Source organism: Cloeon dipterum, chromosome 1, assembly GCF_949628265.1.
Source record: "Cloeon dipterum chromosome 1, ieCloDipt1.1, whole genome shotgun sequence".
Classification (NCBI taxonomy): Eukaryota; Metazoa; Arthropoda; class Insecta; order Ephemeroptera; family Baetidae; genus Cloeon; species Cloeon dipterum.
In genome coordinates this window covers 10172979-10192480 of record NC_088786.1, presented here as the reverse complement: position 1 = coordinate 10192480, position 19502 = coordinate 10172979, and the positions used below count along the sequence as shown (strand labels likewise).

General features: G+C 37.9%; 1 protein-coding gene across 4 annotated transcripts in view; it reads right to left on the bottom strand.

Annotated features, from left to right (window-relative positions):
• LOC135945130 (runt-related transcription factor 3-like) overlaps positions 1-19502 on the bottom strand; it is a 30356-nt gene that overhangs the window by 7861 nt on the left and 2993 nt on the right. The window contains exons 2-3 of one of the 4 annotated variants that reach the window (XM_065492614.1): positions 15334-15447; positions 5513-5740 (exon numbers count right to left, since the gene is read on the bottom strand). In XM_065492614.1, the coding sequence (XP_065348686.1) occupies positions 5513-5740; positions 15334-15447 (342 nt within the window). The remainder of the gene's footprint in view (positions 1-5512; positions 5741-15333; positions 15448-19502) is intronic. The other 3 variants (XM_065492689.1, XM_065492783.1, XM_065492865.1) reach the window with 3 other exon arrangements.

Sequence of the window (19502 nt, the reverse complement as noted above, 5' to 3'; positions counted from 1 at the left end):
CAACGGCAACAAACTAATTACATCACATCTCCGGAAGTGCCTGTTTTACTGCGAGCGCAGAGTGTGTTGCAGCTAGCCTCAACCTTCACAAGGTTGTTGCGGCTTTTTTTATTCTCGGCTGCCTGCTTGATCCATCATAATCAGTCAACGCGCAGGCAGGCAAAGCCGCCAGCGCGATTCAATGAGTGGGCGTTCGTACTACTACACACAGCAGCACTCTTGTAACCGATTTAACCGCAGGATTCACCCAGTAAACCATTCCTGATGAAAATCTCTCGGTTTTACAGGGGCTGATTACGTGCGGTGAATTGAATGAGCGAGTCAACGGCGAAACCGAGATAGCGAGGTACACACCACGCAGAAATGGTTATTGCTCTCTTCACGCAGCTCGCCTGTGTCTAAACAGCTTGATTTTGTGTCGCGCTTTTTTATCTAACTAAAAATGGTACCACAACAAGATTTCATCCACATAATACTTTTTAATTGTCATTCTCTACGGAACGTGCGAAAATTGATAATTTTATCTAGAAAACATTGTTATTTATAATATAAATTCTTCAAATTAAAATGCTAATGTGTTTTTAATAATAGCAATCAAGACAATTTTCATTTTATTGCAAAAAAAATTCATTTTTAATTAAAATGTCTTATTTTAATTTTATAATTTTTATGTCATAATTTAAGATTTCCACCATAATGTTTTTATGAAACAAACATTGTAATAGTCGTGAAAGATAAATCAGACTGTAGAGAAATATCAACAGCAAATTAAATCCCACTCACCTAATTTGAGTATTTTAATTTCTTGAAAATCTACACTATAATAGGGTTAAAACTCAAGAAATCAGTGTTGCATAGAACAATTTCCACGCGAGTAATGCCCGGTCCATAATTGCAGTCTCATGAGCCAGAGAGGAACGGACCGAAAAAGAACGATCGGTGCGATTATTGAGATTGCCGCCGCCGCTGCCAGAGGATTTATTTGGTAGGTAAAAAGCGAGCCGAGAGAGCGTGCAGTATTGTTTTCGAAATGACGGACCAAATTGGAGGCTCCTTTCGGTTGTTGTTACGCTCCACCGTGTAATTTACATTCTAACATGATGCGTCGCTATCAAGGCGTAACAGAATCATTATTACTTCAAATAAGAAAAATAACAATCGGCAGCGCCGCGCAGAGAAATAAAAATCTCCGCGCGACCAGGCGGAGGCAAAAGCAGCAGCAACAGCATCGGGTGATTATCCGCCGCGAGAGACTAAATTGCATCCGAGACGGACGGCGCACGGACGCGGCGGATAATTGCACAAAAAGCAGCAGCCTGGCTCCAAATCAATGAGGAAACAACGGCCGAGAGCAGCGCGGCTTTTATCTCGCCACTTTCGTATCCAACACACTCATTCACATATTTCGGAATTTCCTCGACTCCCACATCAGCCTTTCCTGCTTCCCTGAGCGAAAGATGAGTGGTGCTACACCTCGCTCGTTTCCGACTTACACCGTAAATCTGGACGAGGATGAAAGAAGCAAATATCACGGCCGAAAATTCCGAGCAAGAGGCATGTAATATCGTTTTCACGGTTCTCATTTCATATGGGAGATTGAATTTCTTGATGGAGTTTTATAACAGGAGCGTATAAAAATTACACAGCCGGCCGGGATTATAGAGTGCGCAGCCGAGAGAGGAGGAGCAGCTAATCGTTTTTGTTTTAGAGAAAATGACATGAGATACGTGACGACGTTGCTGCTGGATCATAATAATTTCAGTAATTCGAGGGACGCATCGATACTCGCGCGCAGCCAGTAAAAAAGAGTTAAGCCGGTTGTCTGCTGAACCGGTCGGCGTTTCACGCGTGATATTCACAATACGTACTTGTTGAGTCTAAAGCTCTTGAGCGCAAGCAAATTACTATCAGCCAAAAACAATTGAATACTAATAATTGCAGTCTTGAAATTAAAGCACTAAATATCCAATGTTGGCAAAAAATGTCGGCAGAGTTTTTTCTTTTAATTTATATAATCAAACAGAAAAACATTAAAAATAAAAATTGAATATTTGATAAACACAATAAAAACCACTGATTACAATAAAAATCGAGAAGGGAATCGCTTTGTTACATGTATCCGATGTATCCTTAGAAGCGGTGAGTATTACTTTGCAAGTAACTAGCGATTAACTGATTACATTTGGATTTACCATGAAAGGTTTCATGTTTCCCTCCTTTTTTTATTTATTCGTGCGATGAGCGGTAAACATAAAAAGAATAAAAGAAAGAAGACTTAAAAAAACTTATGTACATATAACTAAAGCTTTATAAAACCATTAAGATATAAAAAAATGGTTAACAATTTATTTGTTGGTTAAAACCACTATGTTTTACAAGAGAGTGATTGCTTACTTGGTTACTAATCAGTGAAGTAATACTTATTAATATCTAATAATGAAACTTCCTCGATTTATTCAAATAAATTTTTGAATAAATACTTGATACGATTTTCACTCGATTTTTTTCCATTATTTGGTCTCTATCATAGTTTGTTAAATGTTAATCGGAATAACTTTTGATGAACTAAATTTGACCGACCCAAAGAGTAATTTTCCGAATGCTATATACCAAAGTTGAGTAGCCAGAAATCATGCAGGTTAATTGGGTGGGCCCTTTTAACGTCACTTTTCCACCGAAATTAGAAGGCTGGAAATCAAACAAAAGGCGAGTTGAGAGTGAGCTTTGCTGCTCAACGCGGTCGACGCTCACAGCACAATTTTGGGACACCTGACAGAGAGAAAAAGATGATTCCAACTCGACCATCGCCTCCCACCTCCCGGTACACAAAGTCTCCCCTTCTTTTTGCGGTCACCATTAAATTATTATATTGCTTCTGCTTCTGATATTATTATTATACAACACACACACACACGTATGTAAAAACTTATATCCCAAACAGACACATGCAATACATAATATAAGAGAGATCCACTGGGCCACTTTTAACAACGACGCGAGCGTGTGTGTTTTTGCCCAGCCTCCGATTTCAATATAATAAAAAATTAATGGAGTTTCTATGGGACGATCAAAACAATAATTTTGAGAAATGAAATTATCGCAGCTGGTGCGTATGCGTCGTTCTTATATACACTTCCATGTTTTTTTGGCTGATGAAATCTGACGATACGTGAGAAGTGGCGCTTTGTTTCTCATGATAGGAATTGAATTGCGCTTTTTTGATTGGATTTCACAGGAAGGAAAAAACTCGTCGAAATACCTCCGAGGTCCTTCACTCTGCCAATCAAGGTGACAACATTGGCCTTCCGTAATTTCGCAATGAATGTGAACAATTAAATGGGGAGATAATCTCGGCAATTTAAACCAATTGCCAACAAGGAGTTCATCGAATTCCACCGTTTGAAATAATTTGACCCATTTCTCAAATTAATATGAAAGCCAGAGTCAACTTTGGAAGACGCAGGTGTCTCTTTTCTTACGTGTTTCTTATTCTCAGTGCGCTCGAGTGTGTGTGTGTGAGAGAGAGAGAGACTAATAAATTAAAAGCGTCTTCAGCGAGGGGTGTGTGCGGCAGTTAGCGTGCTTAATAGCGGCGCGTCGGAGCAGACGGCTAGCCGGGCCGTGTGCCGTATGATTTGTTGCTTATCATTTTCATTGTCAAGAGGCAACAATTGCTCAGCCGCCGTCATCCGCACGGCCGCGCGCGTGATAATGAATTGATAACATTCATCATACCCAAACATGGTGTCGACATGTTAATTAAGCCGACTTAATGGTCTTCTACAAAGTTTTCCTTTGTGTATGTGTAATATTGTGCTGGAGACGTTGCATTGACACGTTGACTAACTAGAGGAGCGGGAGAGAGAATAAGGTATCATGCAGCGAGGCATGCGAAGCGATTAATAATTTGCTGAATGTGTTTTAATATTAATAATGTAGATGTCAAGTGCAGGGAGCAAGCAAGCGAGTGAGTTAGCTCGGTGCCGCATATCGCCAGCTGAGCGAGGTGTCGCGCCCTTTGCTTTCCTCCTTTTGCAATATTACGCTAAACTGTTCAAAGTTGACGAGGTGTATACAGTCACACCCTTTTTGCATTATTGTCAATTAATCTATACACAGTCAACCACGGCTCAAAAATGGGATATCATAATAGATTTAGTTGTAATTTTATGCTCCAAACTGTAACATCTCTGTGCGTTTTAATATAGAGAATCTGTATTGTGCAAATTAAAATTTAACTATATTGGGAAAATTTACCTACAGGAGTTATAGAAGATAGGGTCTTATCAATCTTATGAAGATTAACCTTTTAATATGTAATTTAACACGTGACGTCTTGAAATAATTTAACTCTGTTCTATTAAACCTACTGATTTTGCGCAATTACGAATTTTGAAATTCCTTAACCTATTTTGCAAGGATTAAAATGGTATAGTTAAAAAATATTTAAAAGAAAAGTTGTAAAAAATATTAAAATAAAACTTGACTTGTAAATTAATTTGTCATTACATTTTTTCGGTTTAAATTTCAACAACATTGGGAAAAATATTTGTTGTGAATTACTTTTTTCCATAAAATGTTTTAATTTCTTAGTTAGGTTGGAATGATTGCTTTGTGTATACACTTAAAATAAATGTTTAAATTCAATGTCAGTATAAAAAATTGAAGTGATTTGATATTTCACCAATAGAGTTTTCATTGTAATGAAAATGTGTTCTCTTAACCACGGAACAATTTTTTTCAATTTCAAATTTCTTTGTTCATTAATTCGGAGTATTTACAATGACTTTTGAATAGTTGTCAATATCAATTTTAAAATACATCATCACACATACTATGCACATTTACACACATACGTCTTTCCACTCACAGGTCAAATAATCATTAAAGTCATAAAAACTGTATTTGCTCAGTATTTTTTTTTCGCCCCTTTCACGAATCGTTTGTAATCCGAGATATCTTTCACTTCCTGCGGGAGAGATGATTGTATGTTCTTGATGGGATGCTAACATACTGTGCATGGCGATATTGATTATTATGTTATGTTGTTTCACCCTTCAAATTGATAGAACTATCAATTAAAGGTTTTAGACTTGATGTAGAGATTGCACACCACATTGTTGAAAATTAAATTTGATTTATTCATGGCTTTGAAGAATTGAAATTAAATTTAGGTGGGAAAGCAAGAATCTGGCAAAATATTAAAATCACTGTTTTGGAATATTGACAATTCAATCTCTCACAAATTCAAGGCAATCGCATCGTAAGTCATGCTCCAGTGGTGCAGAAAGACCGAGTCCAGAGTTTTACAGTGAAACATCACTCGGAGAGAGAATACAGCACACACACTTGAATTCGTGTTTTTGACCTGTATGTATATAGAGAAGGGAAAAAGCCGGCGCTTCAGCAACGCAAGGAAAAAGAGGTTATGCACCTCGCGTGGTAATTGTCGAAGAAAATGCAACGCAGAGAGAGAGAGCAATAATTGGCGTAAAATAATCATCCTCCCTACCTGTCGAAGGTGGCGTGTGAGGAGTCTTGAAAGTGGCCATTGGCGTCCCCGACGCCGAGTTGGCGTTGCCAAGGGACGAAGACGACGACGAGTTGTCCGCCGACTTCCGCCTGAAGTTTTCAATGTCGCGAAGGTGGTGGTTGCCGAAGGGGTGCGAGTCAAGGTACGGCCGCTGCCCGAGGGCGATTGCACGGAACTGCTGCTGTTGACCTGAGAAAAAATCAGGAACTAAAATTAAGAATGTTGATTAGTCTGCAATTTTTAAACAGAGAAAAAATAAAAGCTACTATCATGCACCCATTTATAGAAAAGATATAGGAAAGGTAAACACCAAGGGAAAATTAGAACAGGAAAATGTTTAACTAAATCAAATTATTAAGTGTCTGGGATGTAATTTTTAAGCAATATGTTCACTTTTTATTAGATTACAGACGCAAATATTATTTGATTAACATAAAGCGCAACGTTATTTTTATAATTTCTTCGCTTCACCAGCTAGTCCTAGTTGCCGAATTCGTTCTATGATTTAGTAAAAAACTACATTCTTTTTCGAGTTTGACCAATGTGAAGAATCACTTTGCTTTTTTACAGCGCTAACGTAATCAGAAATATACATTTTATTATTATTAGGATGTGTTTTATCTTGAAATTGCAGTTATTTTCTGTATAGAAAGGTGAGCTAAATTAATTGAATTATAACCAAAATTAATAGCCTTGTCTATAGTAAACGATTTTCGCAAATTGCTGGATTCACTGCTATATATACATAGTTCCTCAATTTCTCCTCTAGCTATAGGCTTCAATATTTTTACGACCGGTTTTCTCGACCATGCTCTGATTGATGCAGTTATATGAATGCGCAGAGGAAAGGTTGAACATTACTTGATTGAAAGAAGGAAGTCGCGTATTGTCGCTGATATGCTGCACGCATTATGCAACGCAATGACCCAAGGCAGGAAAAGGAGACACACCACACAGCATCAATCACTTTCAAGATCACGCCTAGAGTTTCATACTTGAAACCTAGCAGACCAAATGTTCAATGGCGGCTAGATTAGCGAAGCATCACTTGTAATTTCCATCATTTGAAACTCTATATTTCAAGACAGAGAACTCAAAATAATTTGATTTGTGCATGAGGCTCAGTCTTTAAAAATAAAAGATACATTAAAATGTTCTTATGAAGGTAAATTTGAGGTGCAAAATGAACTCCTCTTTCTGCTGTATTCTCCTATATCCAATGACCAACATTTGTTAAGTGTTAAATTAATTAATTTCTATATTGAAATAAACTAGAGGAAGCCATTCAGTGGAGGTAAAGTAAAAACAGCCTAAAAAGTAGTCAATTCAATGAGATCAATGACATTTGGGGAATTTTCAAGCAAACACCATACATAATATTAGCATTCTGTGCGTCAACTTAAAGAGTCATTCTCGCTTTATTGCAACAGTTTCGATTAATTTTATCGGCTAATGGAGTGGGTGAATGTGATATAATAGCTGACGATTATTTTATCGGTGATACTTCATGCATGAGAAATTTTATTTCAGCGAGATAAGGCGCCAAACATAACCAATCACAGGAAACTGATGGTTGAGCTATCTTAGTTTTCTCGTGCGAATTTTTTTTATCCAAAAAAACTAAAATATTGCGATGTGTAGGCGGGAAATGATAAAATAGAAAATGATATTGTAATTATGAAATACCCATTAACTTGTTAGATTGGGGTTTTCTCACTCGCGTGTGAGAACTACGCTGATATCAAAAATCGTTTATCACAATGGAACCACGCAAATGTGACGCAATCGCTCCTGACTGCAATATCGACCGTTTGTGAGAGCAACATTATTATATATGATTTTGTGAGGATTTTTAACTGTATGTCATCCAGGCACTTTTTGTTAGTGTCAGTGCTTTCAATTTCAACGTTACAACCTTCGGTACAATTCAAATTCCAATACATTTTAACAGGAGAAATATTTCGTAAAATATTACAATCTTAATTATCTAGTTTATCATATAAACTATATATACGTGTCTGAGCAATGCTTTAATTCTAAGGAGTATTTATGCAAAAAATGGTACATCTAAAAAATATCTTTCAATTTTCTGAAAAGTAGCACGGCTGCAAGTGTCAAAAATCAATGAGATAGGAGAGTTAAATAAATATGATCTCTGTTCAAAAGGGTGAAAACGATTTTGAAGCGACGGAAATTACTTCAATTACTCAAAGCAGTTTTTCAACTTTCATTGGCAGGCATTCAACCATGGTCCATGCATGTCCGATAAAACAATAACATATTTTAAGAAATTCCCTTCATAACATTAATACACACTGAGGATTGAGACCCTTTAGAGCTATTTATAGGTTATATTTTGAAGACTTCGTAGACGATATCAGATGGTTTCATAAGGATTTGGGCAATTTTAGAAGGTTTCAAATAGTTTTCAGAGATTAAATTTTCGATTTTTGGACTCATTTAGTATCTAAATCAAAATCGTAGGAACAGAAAAAAATTCATTATTCTTAAAGTCGAAAGCAGTAAATATAGTTAGTTAGACAAATAATAGTGTTTATATTGTTTTGGTCATATTTTATGTTTAGAGTTGGCCATCCAATCGCGATGTTTAAAACACAAACAATGCAATATTCCATTAGGGCTAAAATTTAACTTTCCGGCAAAGCGCTCGCAGTCAAATGAAAACAGGTGTTCTCGATTTTTCCCTGGCAATACTGATTGCGAGTATAACATGCGTGTGTGCTGTTGCATTCGCACGCGCGTCTTTTATCAGCAGCAGGCGGCTTGCTTAAGTGTGCCCCAAAGGGTTCCTGCTGTAAACGCACACACAGCCCGCTCGCTAAACCGATCGTGCGTATACACACACAAAGGAGGCCAAAAAGCGAGAGGGTTCCCCAGCAGCGCAGGGAGCGAGAAAAAGAGTCAGGGGCCGATCTAATTAGTGCGAATTGGCGTGTGGTTTGTTCGTAATGCGCAATTAATCAGGCCCAGGTGTACGCGGACATGATAGTATATAGTGGGTGCTCAATAATATATTATTTATCGTACGTGTGTGTGCCGCTCTGTGTGTGTTTACTTATTATAATACGCCGACCGTGTGTACATTTGTGTGTGTGTGTGTGTGCGCTGGATGTCATCTGCTGCAGCAATTACAGACGGAACATGCAATAATTGCATGCTGCTGCGCGATATGTTATTACTTGGGCTGCCACTGCAGAATGCTCTCGCGCGCGCTCCAGCCGATAATGCAACCTGCGTTGTGCAATATTCACGCCACATGCACGAACGCTCGAAGATGCCTGTCAACCGGCACTGATCACAACACTTCTGTCAAATAATATGCAAACTGACGTGTTGTCTTTCGTATTTTTCCTACCGGGATAAGAATTTTTCTATCCTTTGAACTAAAATTTTAAATCCACTTCAGAACTCGCACTCTCTATTTATATAGGAATAAATTCGTAGCGACACAGAACATTTTACTTTGGGAAATCGTGAAATTTGGAACGTACAGTATAAATATAAATTTTCCGAGAAATTTCTTGGAAACCATGGAAATTAGTAAATCTCTCTGATTGGGACAGTCTGTTAAATAGCGGTTCGCCTTGTTTGAAATATCTAGTTTAGTTCAATTTTAAATCTGATTTTGATAAGTTTTGGTGGTGGACTGTAATCAATAAAAAGCCTAAAAATATCCCAATTAACACTAAACTTGCATTTATCTAATTAAAAGATGAAATATGAAGTTCTTCAACTGGCCTTTTTACAAGATTCTGCTCTAGTTTTGAAGAAATTCTTATTTAATAAGAATGCTAGGTGTGAAACAGTTTGTATTATAGATTAAAGACAGTTAATTTGCGTAGCAAAATCTATATCATTGCACATTTATTTAGCTGAACAAATAAAATTGCAAATTATAAATTAACCTAAGCTATTTGTCCAAGTAATCGGAAAGTATCTTTTTCTAGAAGGTTCAACGTCCCATTATCAGTTTGCACTGTAACGGAAGTACAGATTTTTCTGCGGCTTATTTCATTTCTGATTAATTATCTCGATTAGTGGTTTAGCTAACGTAAGCAAAGGACTTATCATTTTCACAAAAGTTTTCTGTTTCCACGTGTATCCTGTATGAACTATGTATGCATCCCCCACACAGGCGCTGGTGGTTCAAAGCGCTTGGCAACACACACGTACAAATTCTTCGTCGTCACTCACTTGTCAATTAGCTGTTCGAAGAGATATCTAATTAATTAGCAAGCCCGAGTATCAAGATCGTATGATTAGAATGATGATACAGCAATAATAAAGTAGCATTAGCGCGCGAGTGTGTGCGGCTCGGCGATATAGCTACTCTGTATATTGGAGTTGATAAATTAAAATACGCATTCCAATGCTCATCACCAAGCTCCTTGCTCGGTTGATGGGGGAATTTATAATCACATTCTCATGAACAGCCGACGGATTCATGAGAGAGAAGGTTAATTTCAGTTTCAAAATTACTCTGAGCAGTTATTTGCGAGATTGGAGGTCGATTGGACGCGATTTTTCAGCGTGGAAATTTTTAGGTGGCAGTCATATTTGCTTAAAGTACTTGTTAATAGAAGGTGAAATTCCAAATTTGAAGCTCGGGAATGGGGGCATTCCCTATTTTTTCGGTATCTCAAAAATACCCAAAAAACGAATTATGTTAATGAATTCTAAACTGCAACTCTTGACTGCGTTGAGTTATCACCTTGAAATTTTCACCGCCTAACCTAGTTTTTAATCCTGAACAACTTTTGCATTTACAAAAAATTCGCAGGTCGAAGGTCAAGGTCACCTTTCGCGACCTTTTTTTGAAAATTCAAAATTAAGGGATGATAGCCCCCTACGATTTTTTTGGGGTTCAGGGCTGAAATGTAGCCCGTGAAATTCTACACAAGTACACCAAGTTTCATAGGTGCAATCGCGATACTTTTGCTGCAATTCGAATTTGAAGTTTGAAAACCTGCTCGAGGCCGCTTGACCGCGCATGCACTTTGAGCGGCGAGTTCGCCTCTTGTTCGTCAAGTTGATTTTTTTCGCATTTCACTTGCTTAGAAACACCAAGAGGGCCTAGGGTAGACCAAGGAAGGTCGAAATCGACCTTCAGGGTCTGTCCCTGACGTGACCCTGAGATACAAAATTTCTAAAATTTCCAATTTCATCGAATTTGGTGTCTTTTTATAGGTTTTCACCACTGTACAGCTCAAATATAAAGCCAAAACTGCCGAATAAAAATCCTGAAACCGGTTCTTAAAGTAATTGTGGTAGACATTCATCCAGACGTGATGTGCAAAATGGTCAAAATTTTAAAATCTTAAACTTATGAAAAGTTGCTTCTATTTTGCACACATGAAGTTCATAATATGTGTTGATAATAAAGGATCTTATGCTTAATACTATGAAAAAATGTTATTAAATGCACTGGCAAATAAGCTACTTTTAAAAACCAAAAATTTTTGTTTCCTTTCTTTTTCAAATAAAAAATTTTAAACATGTATTTTTTTTGTTATTTGCTCAAAATAAATATTTTCACTTTTTTTAAAAAAAACAATCGTTAATTTTTAACACTCAATATGAACTTTGTGTGTACAAAACAGAAGAATCATATCATAAATTAAAGATTTCAAAATTTGACCATTTTTAACGTCTGGATTTTTGGCTAGTACCCCAATTATTTCAAAAACATGTTTCAGGATTTTCATTCGGCAGTTTTGGCTGTATATTTGAGCTGTACAGTGGTGAAAACCTATAAAAAGACACCAAATTCGATGAAATTGGAAATTTTAGAAATTTTGTATCTCAGGGTCACGTCAGGGACAGACCCTGAAGGTCGATTTTGACCTTCCTTGGTCTACCCTAGGCCCTCTTGGTGTTTCTAAGCAAGTGAAATGCGAAAAAAATCAACTTGACGAACAAGAGGCGAACTCGGTCAATGCGCGGTCAAGCGGCCTCGAGCAGGTTTTCAAACTTCAAATTCGAATTGCAGCAAAAGTATCGCGATTGCACCTATGAAACTTGGTGTACTTGTGTAGAATTTCACGGGCTACATTTCAGCCCTGAACCCCAAAAAAATCGTAGGGGGCTATCATCCCTTAATTTTGAATTTTCAAAAAAAGGTCGCAAAAGGTGACCTTGACCTTCGACCTGCGATTTTTTTGTAAATGTAAAAGTTGTTCAGGATCAAAAACTAGGTTGGGCAGTGAAAATTTTAAGGTGATACCTCAATGCAGTCAAGAGTTGCAGTTTAGAATTCATTAACATAATTCGTTTTTCGGGTATTTTTGAGATACCGAAAAAATAGGGAACGCCCCCATTCCCGAGCTTCAAATTTGGAATTTCACCATCTATTAAGAAGTACTTTAAGCAAATATGACTGCCACCTAAAAATTTCCACGCTGAAAAATCGCGTCCAATCGACCTCCAATCTCGCAAATAACTGCTCCTCTAGTAAACTTTTTCTAAACATATGTCGCCAAAAAAGCCAGGGCTGCACACCTAGCCACGCTTAAGCTAAAATCCCTCCCAAAATCCTCTCTGAGTGAGTACCGCATTAAAACTGTTTAATCTAGCTATTGCACCGATTGCAATTTTAGGTATAAAATCATTTTTGCCGTCCTTGAGTCTTAATTTATCTCATAAAGTAAGAATCAGTAAAATCCAGATTTTTAAAGGAAATGCTCTGCCTGTCTAAGTACATGAAATCAAAATTAATCTACGAGCTCGCTGACAAATTATCCTTACCAAATATAGAGTTATAATAAATTTATTGAGAACCAGCTAATCAAATTTATTAATTCACAGATTGGGCCTGAATTTTATGACACACCCACAATATTCAATCAAAACTGGAAGTCAACGCTTTGTGATAATATAGGAACGTATTTACGCGATACGCTTGTCATGGGTTCAATTCAAACAAATTACCACAGTGAATCGACTTTGTTTGTAAACTCTGCGATGAGAGAGCAAGATATTATAATTTCCTGGACTGTGGAAAAAGATAATAATCGCCACAGTCAGATTAATATATATTAAATATTAATTTGACTGGAAATTAAGATGAAGCCTATAATTATAATTCCCAGTTTCACAATTTTCAGTGTTTAATACATGCATCAATCTATTTAATATTACAATCAGGCTGATAAAATTCACACTGATTAAAACTGAAATTGGGGACTTCAAGCGATTAATTACAAAGAACAATTAACTATTAAACTCCAATGAATTCAAAAGGTATTTTCTTTTCTGTATTAGAACTAAAGAAAAATAAAGATTGTCGGTGGAAAATGCAAAAATAACTCAATTTTGGTTGAATCCGAGAGTAACAGTTAATCTGGTGCGATATTTTACAAGCTTATTTTATATGTATACTTATGATTCGACATGATTCAAGCTCACTCTGTGGTACATATCCAGAAAACGGTTGAAATACTAAAAGAGCTATATCTCACATGAGAGTAAATTGAAGTGCTTAAGGTTGATTTTTGTCAAATTATTTCCTCTTTCGCTCTGGGATTACGAGTAGCGTTTGCCAAACCAATAATAAAAGCCGTGACAAGCTTGCGTCACTTGAAAATTTTAGTTTAAAAATTGCATTACTAAAATAGTCGTAAAAGTTTATGCTCCTTAAAATTTCCATTTATTTTGCTAGTTCAGCTGCGCTCCCGTTCAGTTTTTTCTTTTGGTTGTTTCCAGATAAAAAATGAAAATTTCAAGTCTTCCAATAAAATAGGCTGCTATTAGAACGAATCTAGGACAAGTTATTAACTGTATGTGATTCGAGGAGCTAAACTCAATATCGCGTTATTATGCATGACACAACCAACTAGTGCTATTCTAAACTAACGTCACTGCTTCCTCCTTGAAGCTAATTAGATGGAATTTCATAAAAGCAGATTGCAGTTCATGCACACGCACGGTTTTAATTTGTTGGCAACTGTGTCTCTGCTGTGTGTGTACCAAATTAATCTAGCGTATTATCAAAGCGGCGCGGCGTGTAATACTTGCCAAGAGAAAAACCGCGACGCGAGAGGGCAAATCAGCGGCAGCAACGACGACACGACGCATTCGATGTATTCAGAAACAACGGATGGGAAATTGATCATAACAATTTTTCATGCGTGAGTGATTCAGCGTGACGAACTTTTCGTCTGTTTCGTTCGGAATCTATACTTCTTGCAGCATGCGCCGTTTTTTCTTCGTACGAAATGGTCGGTGAAATGTGATCAAGCAGAGATTTTTAGGACCGAAGAAGCTGCCGCGCCAGTCATCGACCGTGACTTTTTTGAAACATTGCTCGCTCGGCGAGTTGTCGAAACTCACGTACTTTCGCCGTGTGGAGGACAGGTGGAACAAAAAATGGATTATGTTTCGGAATCTGCTAGTTTTTTGCTCACGGATTCGGTTGTGTTGAGATAAAATATAACATGTCCTCCATTTTTTACCAACAAAACAAAAGAAAGGAGGAAAATTTTATTAAACCTATCACATAATAGCGGAAGTTAACTTCTATGCAGCCTTTACGAAACAAACTTCTTTATTTTCATTTTTATTCTTCCTACAAGCCAAACACAGTTTGAAATCTAATCAATTAAAAAATGTTAAAAACACGACCGTATCACAAAATATTTGGGATTGTTGTTTTTCAGGAACTCGTTATTTAATGGGTTTTACTGCATTACGTTTTGATTTTTTACAAGTTATCTCGCTATTTTTTGTTTCCAAGGTTTGCCAACACGATTTTAACTTCATATAAATAGGGTTAGGAAGCTTCGATATAAAAGAAAATTCCTTTGAAGATTTAAGATGGTTTTAGAACATTTAACCCGATTTTCTTAGCAATATCCTATAATTAATATCTCATTTAGGGGGTTGCATACTTTCACTAGTATTTAGCTTCTAAAATGAGCTTGCAGGTTAAATTTGATTATTTGTGAATTAACAGAATCACAATCAGGATTGTTTGTTGGTTATAAACTTTCCAAGCATTTCAGGAGCAAGCAACTACAACCTCATAATTTAAACGCTAAAAAAGCAGTTTAGAAAAATTTCTCTTGGTCACATTTAGGCGGAACAAAATTTAGCTGTCAATTTCGGCATAATCATATATTTGTTTCAGAAACTGTTTTCATGAATATCGCACTGAACACTTACACAAGGCTAATATGGTTGAATTTCAACAACAAATTGATTTTTTATATTTTAAGAACCAACAGATTTCAACAAATATTTTTTGTTATATTTTTTAATATATTGCTTCAAAAAACATTTTAGTTGCAAAAGATGAAATTGACCGGCAACTTACAATTTTTGCGCTTGTTAGGATTTATTAAAAAGTTGTACAGTTTTGGCACCAATAACAGCTTATTTATACCATTTTTAATGCCGCTGAAGAGCTTAAAAATTGCGTGATTAATGCTAATTTGATGTCTTAAAGTGAATGTTTCACAGAAAAAAACTAGCCAACCGTCTTAAATTTCCCGTCCTATATAGTCCTAATCGGTCCTAATTAACTTTATAGTAATAGAAATTTAAAAATCCAGGAACTAGAATAAATTTACTACACAAAATCAAATGATTAAAGAATAACTTTTTTTGTTTCATCTAATAGGCAAAGGGTCAAGAAAAGCGTGTTAGTTCTATAAAGTGGATGCAAGAATGTTTGACAGGTGCAAAAACTAAGCAGCATGCGAATCAGGGTGACTCTTTGAATCGGAAAACCATATCCCATGCCCCCTGGTTAGACAGACTATTCACCCGAATAAGATGCTTACGAGTCTTACTGCGCGGTTCGCGGGGTCCGTCCACGGTGACTTTGATGGCTTTGCTGTACGTCGCGATCTGTGGTGGAGACGTGTTGATCGTGATTGTCAGCGAAAAACTCTTTCCTGCAAACAAAAAATTGCAACGGTTAGAATTTTCCTTAATGAAAGTATTTTCGGGTTGAAATATGAATGAATTTCCAGCTGCTCTGCGGGTTTTGCATGCGCACGTACAATATGGCGATACAAAGTAGCGGTGTGTGTGTTTGTAAGCTCATTCTTGTGGTTGTGTAATACCGATTCACGGTGGTTTAGCATAAGCCAGCGCGCAGTTTTCACATTAAAAATTAATTAGCAAACACCGGCTGACACTTTTTGCGCGTAACGCACACGTGACGTCGGCATATGGAAAAGAGGTGATAAAACACTTTTCAAATTTGCCTTGTGGACTTGTCGTGTGAGTGTGTCGCAAAAAATAAGCTACCCACTCTGCTGGTAATAATAATTTTCCGTCCACTAGGCTGATTCATTGCTTACATAGTGTGTCATTTGAGATTAAGCTGAAAATATGCGTTGAAGTTTTCGTTTGCGTGCCACGTATTGAGTTACCCCTTGCCGAGTGTGCCTGATGTATCATGACGTGCGAAATTCAATAGCCAGTTACACCCTTGATGGAAAAGATATTTCTCAAAAGTGCCCGAGCAAGTTGCGAGCGAGCGAGCGAACGAGCCGAGTGTGTAATGAGAATATTGGAGGGAAAATTAATATTAAAATTACGCCTGCTTGTACTGCTCACGGCCGGGGCACAAAAACGAGAATGTGTACGTATTTTTGTGGCAGTCGGAGAGCAAGCAGGACGATCTAGAATTACTGCGTCGGCTGCTTCCCTCTCTTTCTCTCTAACTTCTCTAAAGGAGCAGCCACTGACAGATAAAAATGCCGCCGCCACTGCCGATAATTATATTGATATTAAAACTCCGGTCAGGCGGACATTTTTACCCTGAATCAGGATTGTAAAATCCGAAACCGCAGGGTGGAATGAAGTTTCAGAAGGTTATTATTTTCATCTCGTTATTTATTATAAGAGAGAAAGAGAGACGGATGACTGCCGTTCCGTGCATCGCGCACTTTTTATTTTCCATCAGCGGTGGAAAATGGAAAGAAATGTCATTCGAAGCTCTCACGCATGCCCCCGAGCACAGCAGCCCGTCGATGTTTTTTATCTTAAAATTGCCGTGTCCGGCCGGCGTCCCTTTCTCTCCTTTTGCATCAAATTGTGTTTTTATGTGCTTCTAATTATCAACAGAGCAGTCGTCTGTCGAGACCATTGGTACACTGACTGCTGTTCTCTCTATGTCGTTATATCTTTTATGTACACAAAGAGCTTACAAAGTGTTTGTTAAGAGAAAAATCGATTTATGTGGTGAGGTGCTTTAGAGAGAGAGAGAGAGAGAGAGAGAGAGAGAGAGAGAGAGAGAGAGAGAGAGAGAGAGAGAGAGGCGAGTCAGTGAGCAGGACACGCCAGGCAAACTGAACTACGCTAATAATACTCTCTCTCTCTCTCTCTCTCTCTCTCTCTCTCTCTCTCTCTCTCTCTCTCTCGCTCCTGCCCGACGCGCACATCAGAGGCCACGATATACATAGTTTTGTCAAACAAAGCCATAACCCTTTATGTGATATTTTATAGAGAGAATTGGACATTTGATAAATATTATGAACCACATCATAAAGGAGAAAGGAAATTTAATGAGTTGCAGGCAGGGAGTTTAATAAAGCTGCTGTCCGCCGCTCGCATTTTGCGCTCTTTTGCCCTTCTCTCTCGTCAGCTCTCCGCCCGCTTTGTGCGCGCCCACCGTGTTCTTTTCAATGCGCAGCGAGTAATGTATGCAAATGCGATTTTCTCAGTGTGCAACAACAAATAGATTTTGCTGTGAGATATCTGTTGCTGGCAAAGGGCGTGGGAATAATTACAATTAGTGAGTTTTGGCAAGCAGCTATTCTCAAAGGAGGAAAGAACCAAGAAAGGCCTCAGCTGATACGTAGGCCGACTTTAGTGTTAAAATTTATTGAATAAAAATGCTGAAAACATTCATATATGAGGAAAGTTCCTCTTGTTGTAGACTGAAATTGATTATATTATTTTTAAACTTTTATAAAAATGAATTAAAAAATAAGTTATTGCTAACTGCTCAAAATAAAAAATTACTAAGAATCTGAAATGACGCTTAAAAATCATTTTTTTTTTTAAATAATTAAATACCATTTTTTGTTGCAGTTTGAGGATTTAATGGCTGCTTTTGAATTCAATCCCTTGGGTCATTTTTCGATAACACCTTTTTTCCTTCAATCAAACATACTCTGTATGCTGTGTCTAGGAAAATTATGAATTTATTGCAAAAATGGCCAAAGAAAATCTTAAACAATTTTTACTTATTTCAATGTCAGAAGTTTTTGCAAACATTAACTTAATAAAAAATTAATTCGAAACAGCATATGACAATAATCTCCAAAGTGCCACTCGATCACCGTCGAAGTATATGCAGTAAAATTACTTTTATGCTGCTGCTATTTCTGTGGATGACAAATCCAGATGGCATATATATAATAAAATTGGCAGTAAAAGAGTCGTAAATTTCGCGATCAACGAGTCCACTTTGTTGCATAATGTCGTTTTGCCGTCTGTGTGTGTATGTATATTCAGCTCTGACAAAGGTGCGCAGTGCCACAGTCTCTGACTTTTTGCTTCAGGTGGCCATTTTTTTGGCGCTCTGAAAAGCACATTCATCCGGCTCGAAATGTTTCCATCTCATGGCGATAATGGAGCTGTACGTGAATGAGAAGAGTGGCGTGGTGAATGCGATCCTTTTCTCTCTCGCGCCGTATTTTTTGATTCCCGGCGCATATCCGACACACAATTAACCCCCGCCGTCTCAATGAAGACGTAATACACGAAAGTGCCTTTTGTTGTAACACAGAAATCTTTATGCTTGGATAGCTCAAATCCTGAACCGAAGCAGAGATCTTCATCACGACGAGAGGCAGCGCGCTTGAAGATGCACGTAAAAGGTGAAACAGAGTGCACTCGGGATGAAAATCCGCTTCAACAGACGGATAACCAATTTTTTGCGCACTCGTGTAGCATATTCAATTTTGCAACGTCCTTGAGCTGATTGGCATGCTGATGATGGGGTATTATAATTATGTTAGTGGAGCGTGTTGAGATAGGTAACCTAACTAAGCTATAGTTGGGTCCTGATAACATTAAAATCATAAATTTTATGCTATGCAGAAATTTAAATCTAAAAGCAAAAATTCAATATCCGAAATAAAATTAAAGATGGAACTATAAATACAAATTTGGAAAAAAAACATGAATTAGAGTTTCATTCAATCACACAATTTTAACTCTAACTTGCTTAAAACTTATTTTAAAATTACCCTTTGCAATATAGCAGGAAATCATCGATGTCAAAACTAAAACAGCACACGCAACGTGCACAAATATAAATCTACGTGTTTGAGTATTATTTGCAGACGGCGAGCGGCGATAGGCCAATCACGCAGTGCAAGGCTGCGGGAGCAAGGGGGCTGATGTTTAGGCCTATTTCCGATTGAGAGCTGCACTCGGGTGCATCAATAATTCAGTGCACGGCGAGCGAGCCGGCAGCACACACTCACTCAGTAATGAAAGGGATGTTCATTATCATGGGCCGGCACATTACGGATGGATGTGTGCCCGCCCGCCACTGAAGCTAGCCGAGATTTTCCAATCGCACTACTATTTCCGCACGGCGAGAGAGAGCGAGAGAGAGAGAGCTCACTCGAACACAGCATAGTTTGGCATACACACAAACAGCATAATAGCTACGGGGGGGATGCTGCTGCTGCTGCTGCTGTGATGTGCCATAATGTGTACGCAGCAAAAGGCTAGGGACATCTGTGTGTATGTATGCATGCATGTACATATCTGCATATATTTTATTGGTCGGCCTGCCGGCCGGCACATAACAAGCCGTTCGTCGCGCAGCAATACAAGTGACCATTACAGCGCGGCGGCAACGGCGGCGGCGGGAGCAGGCCCCAGCGTTTTGTTTTTCGGATTGTTGTTGATCGATGGGATAGTGATGGGAGCGACGCAAATCAGTTAACATGTACGCCGGCAGATAATGTGTCCATCATCG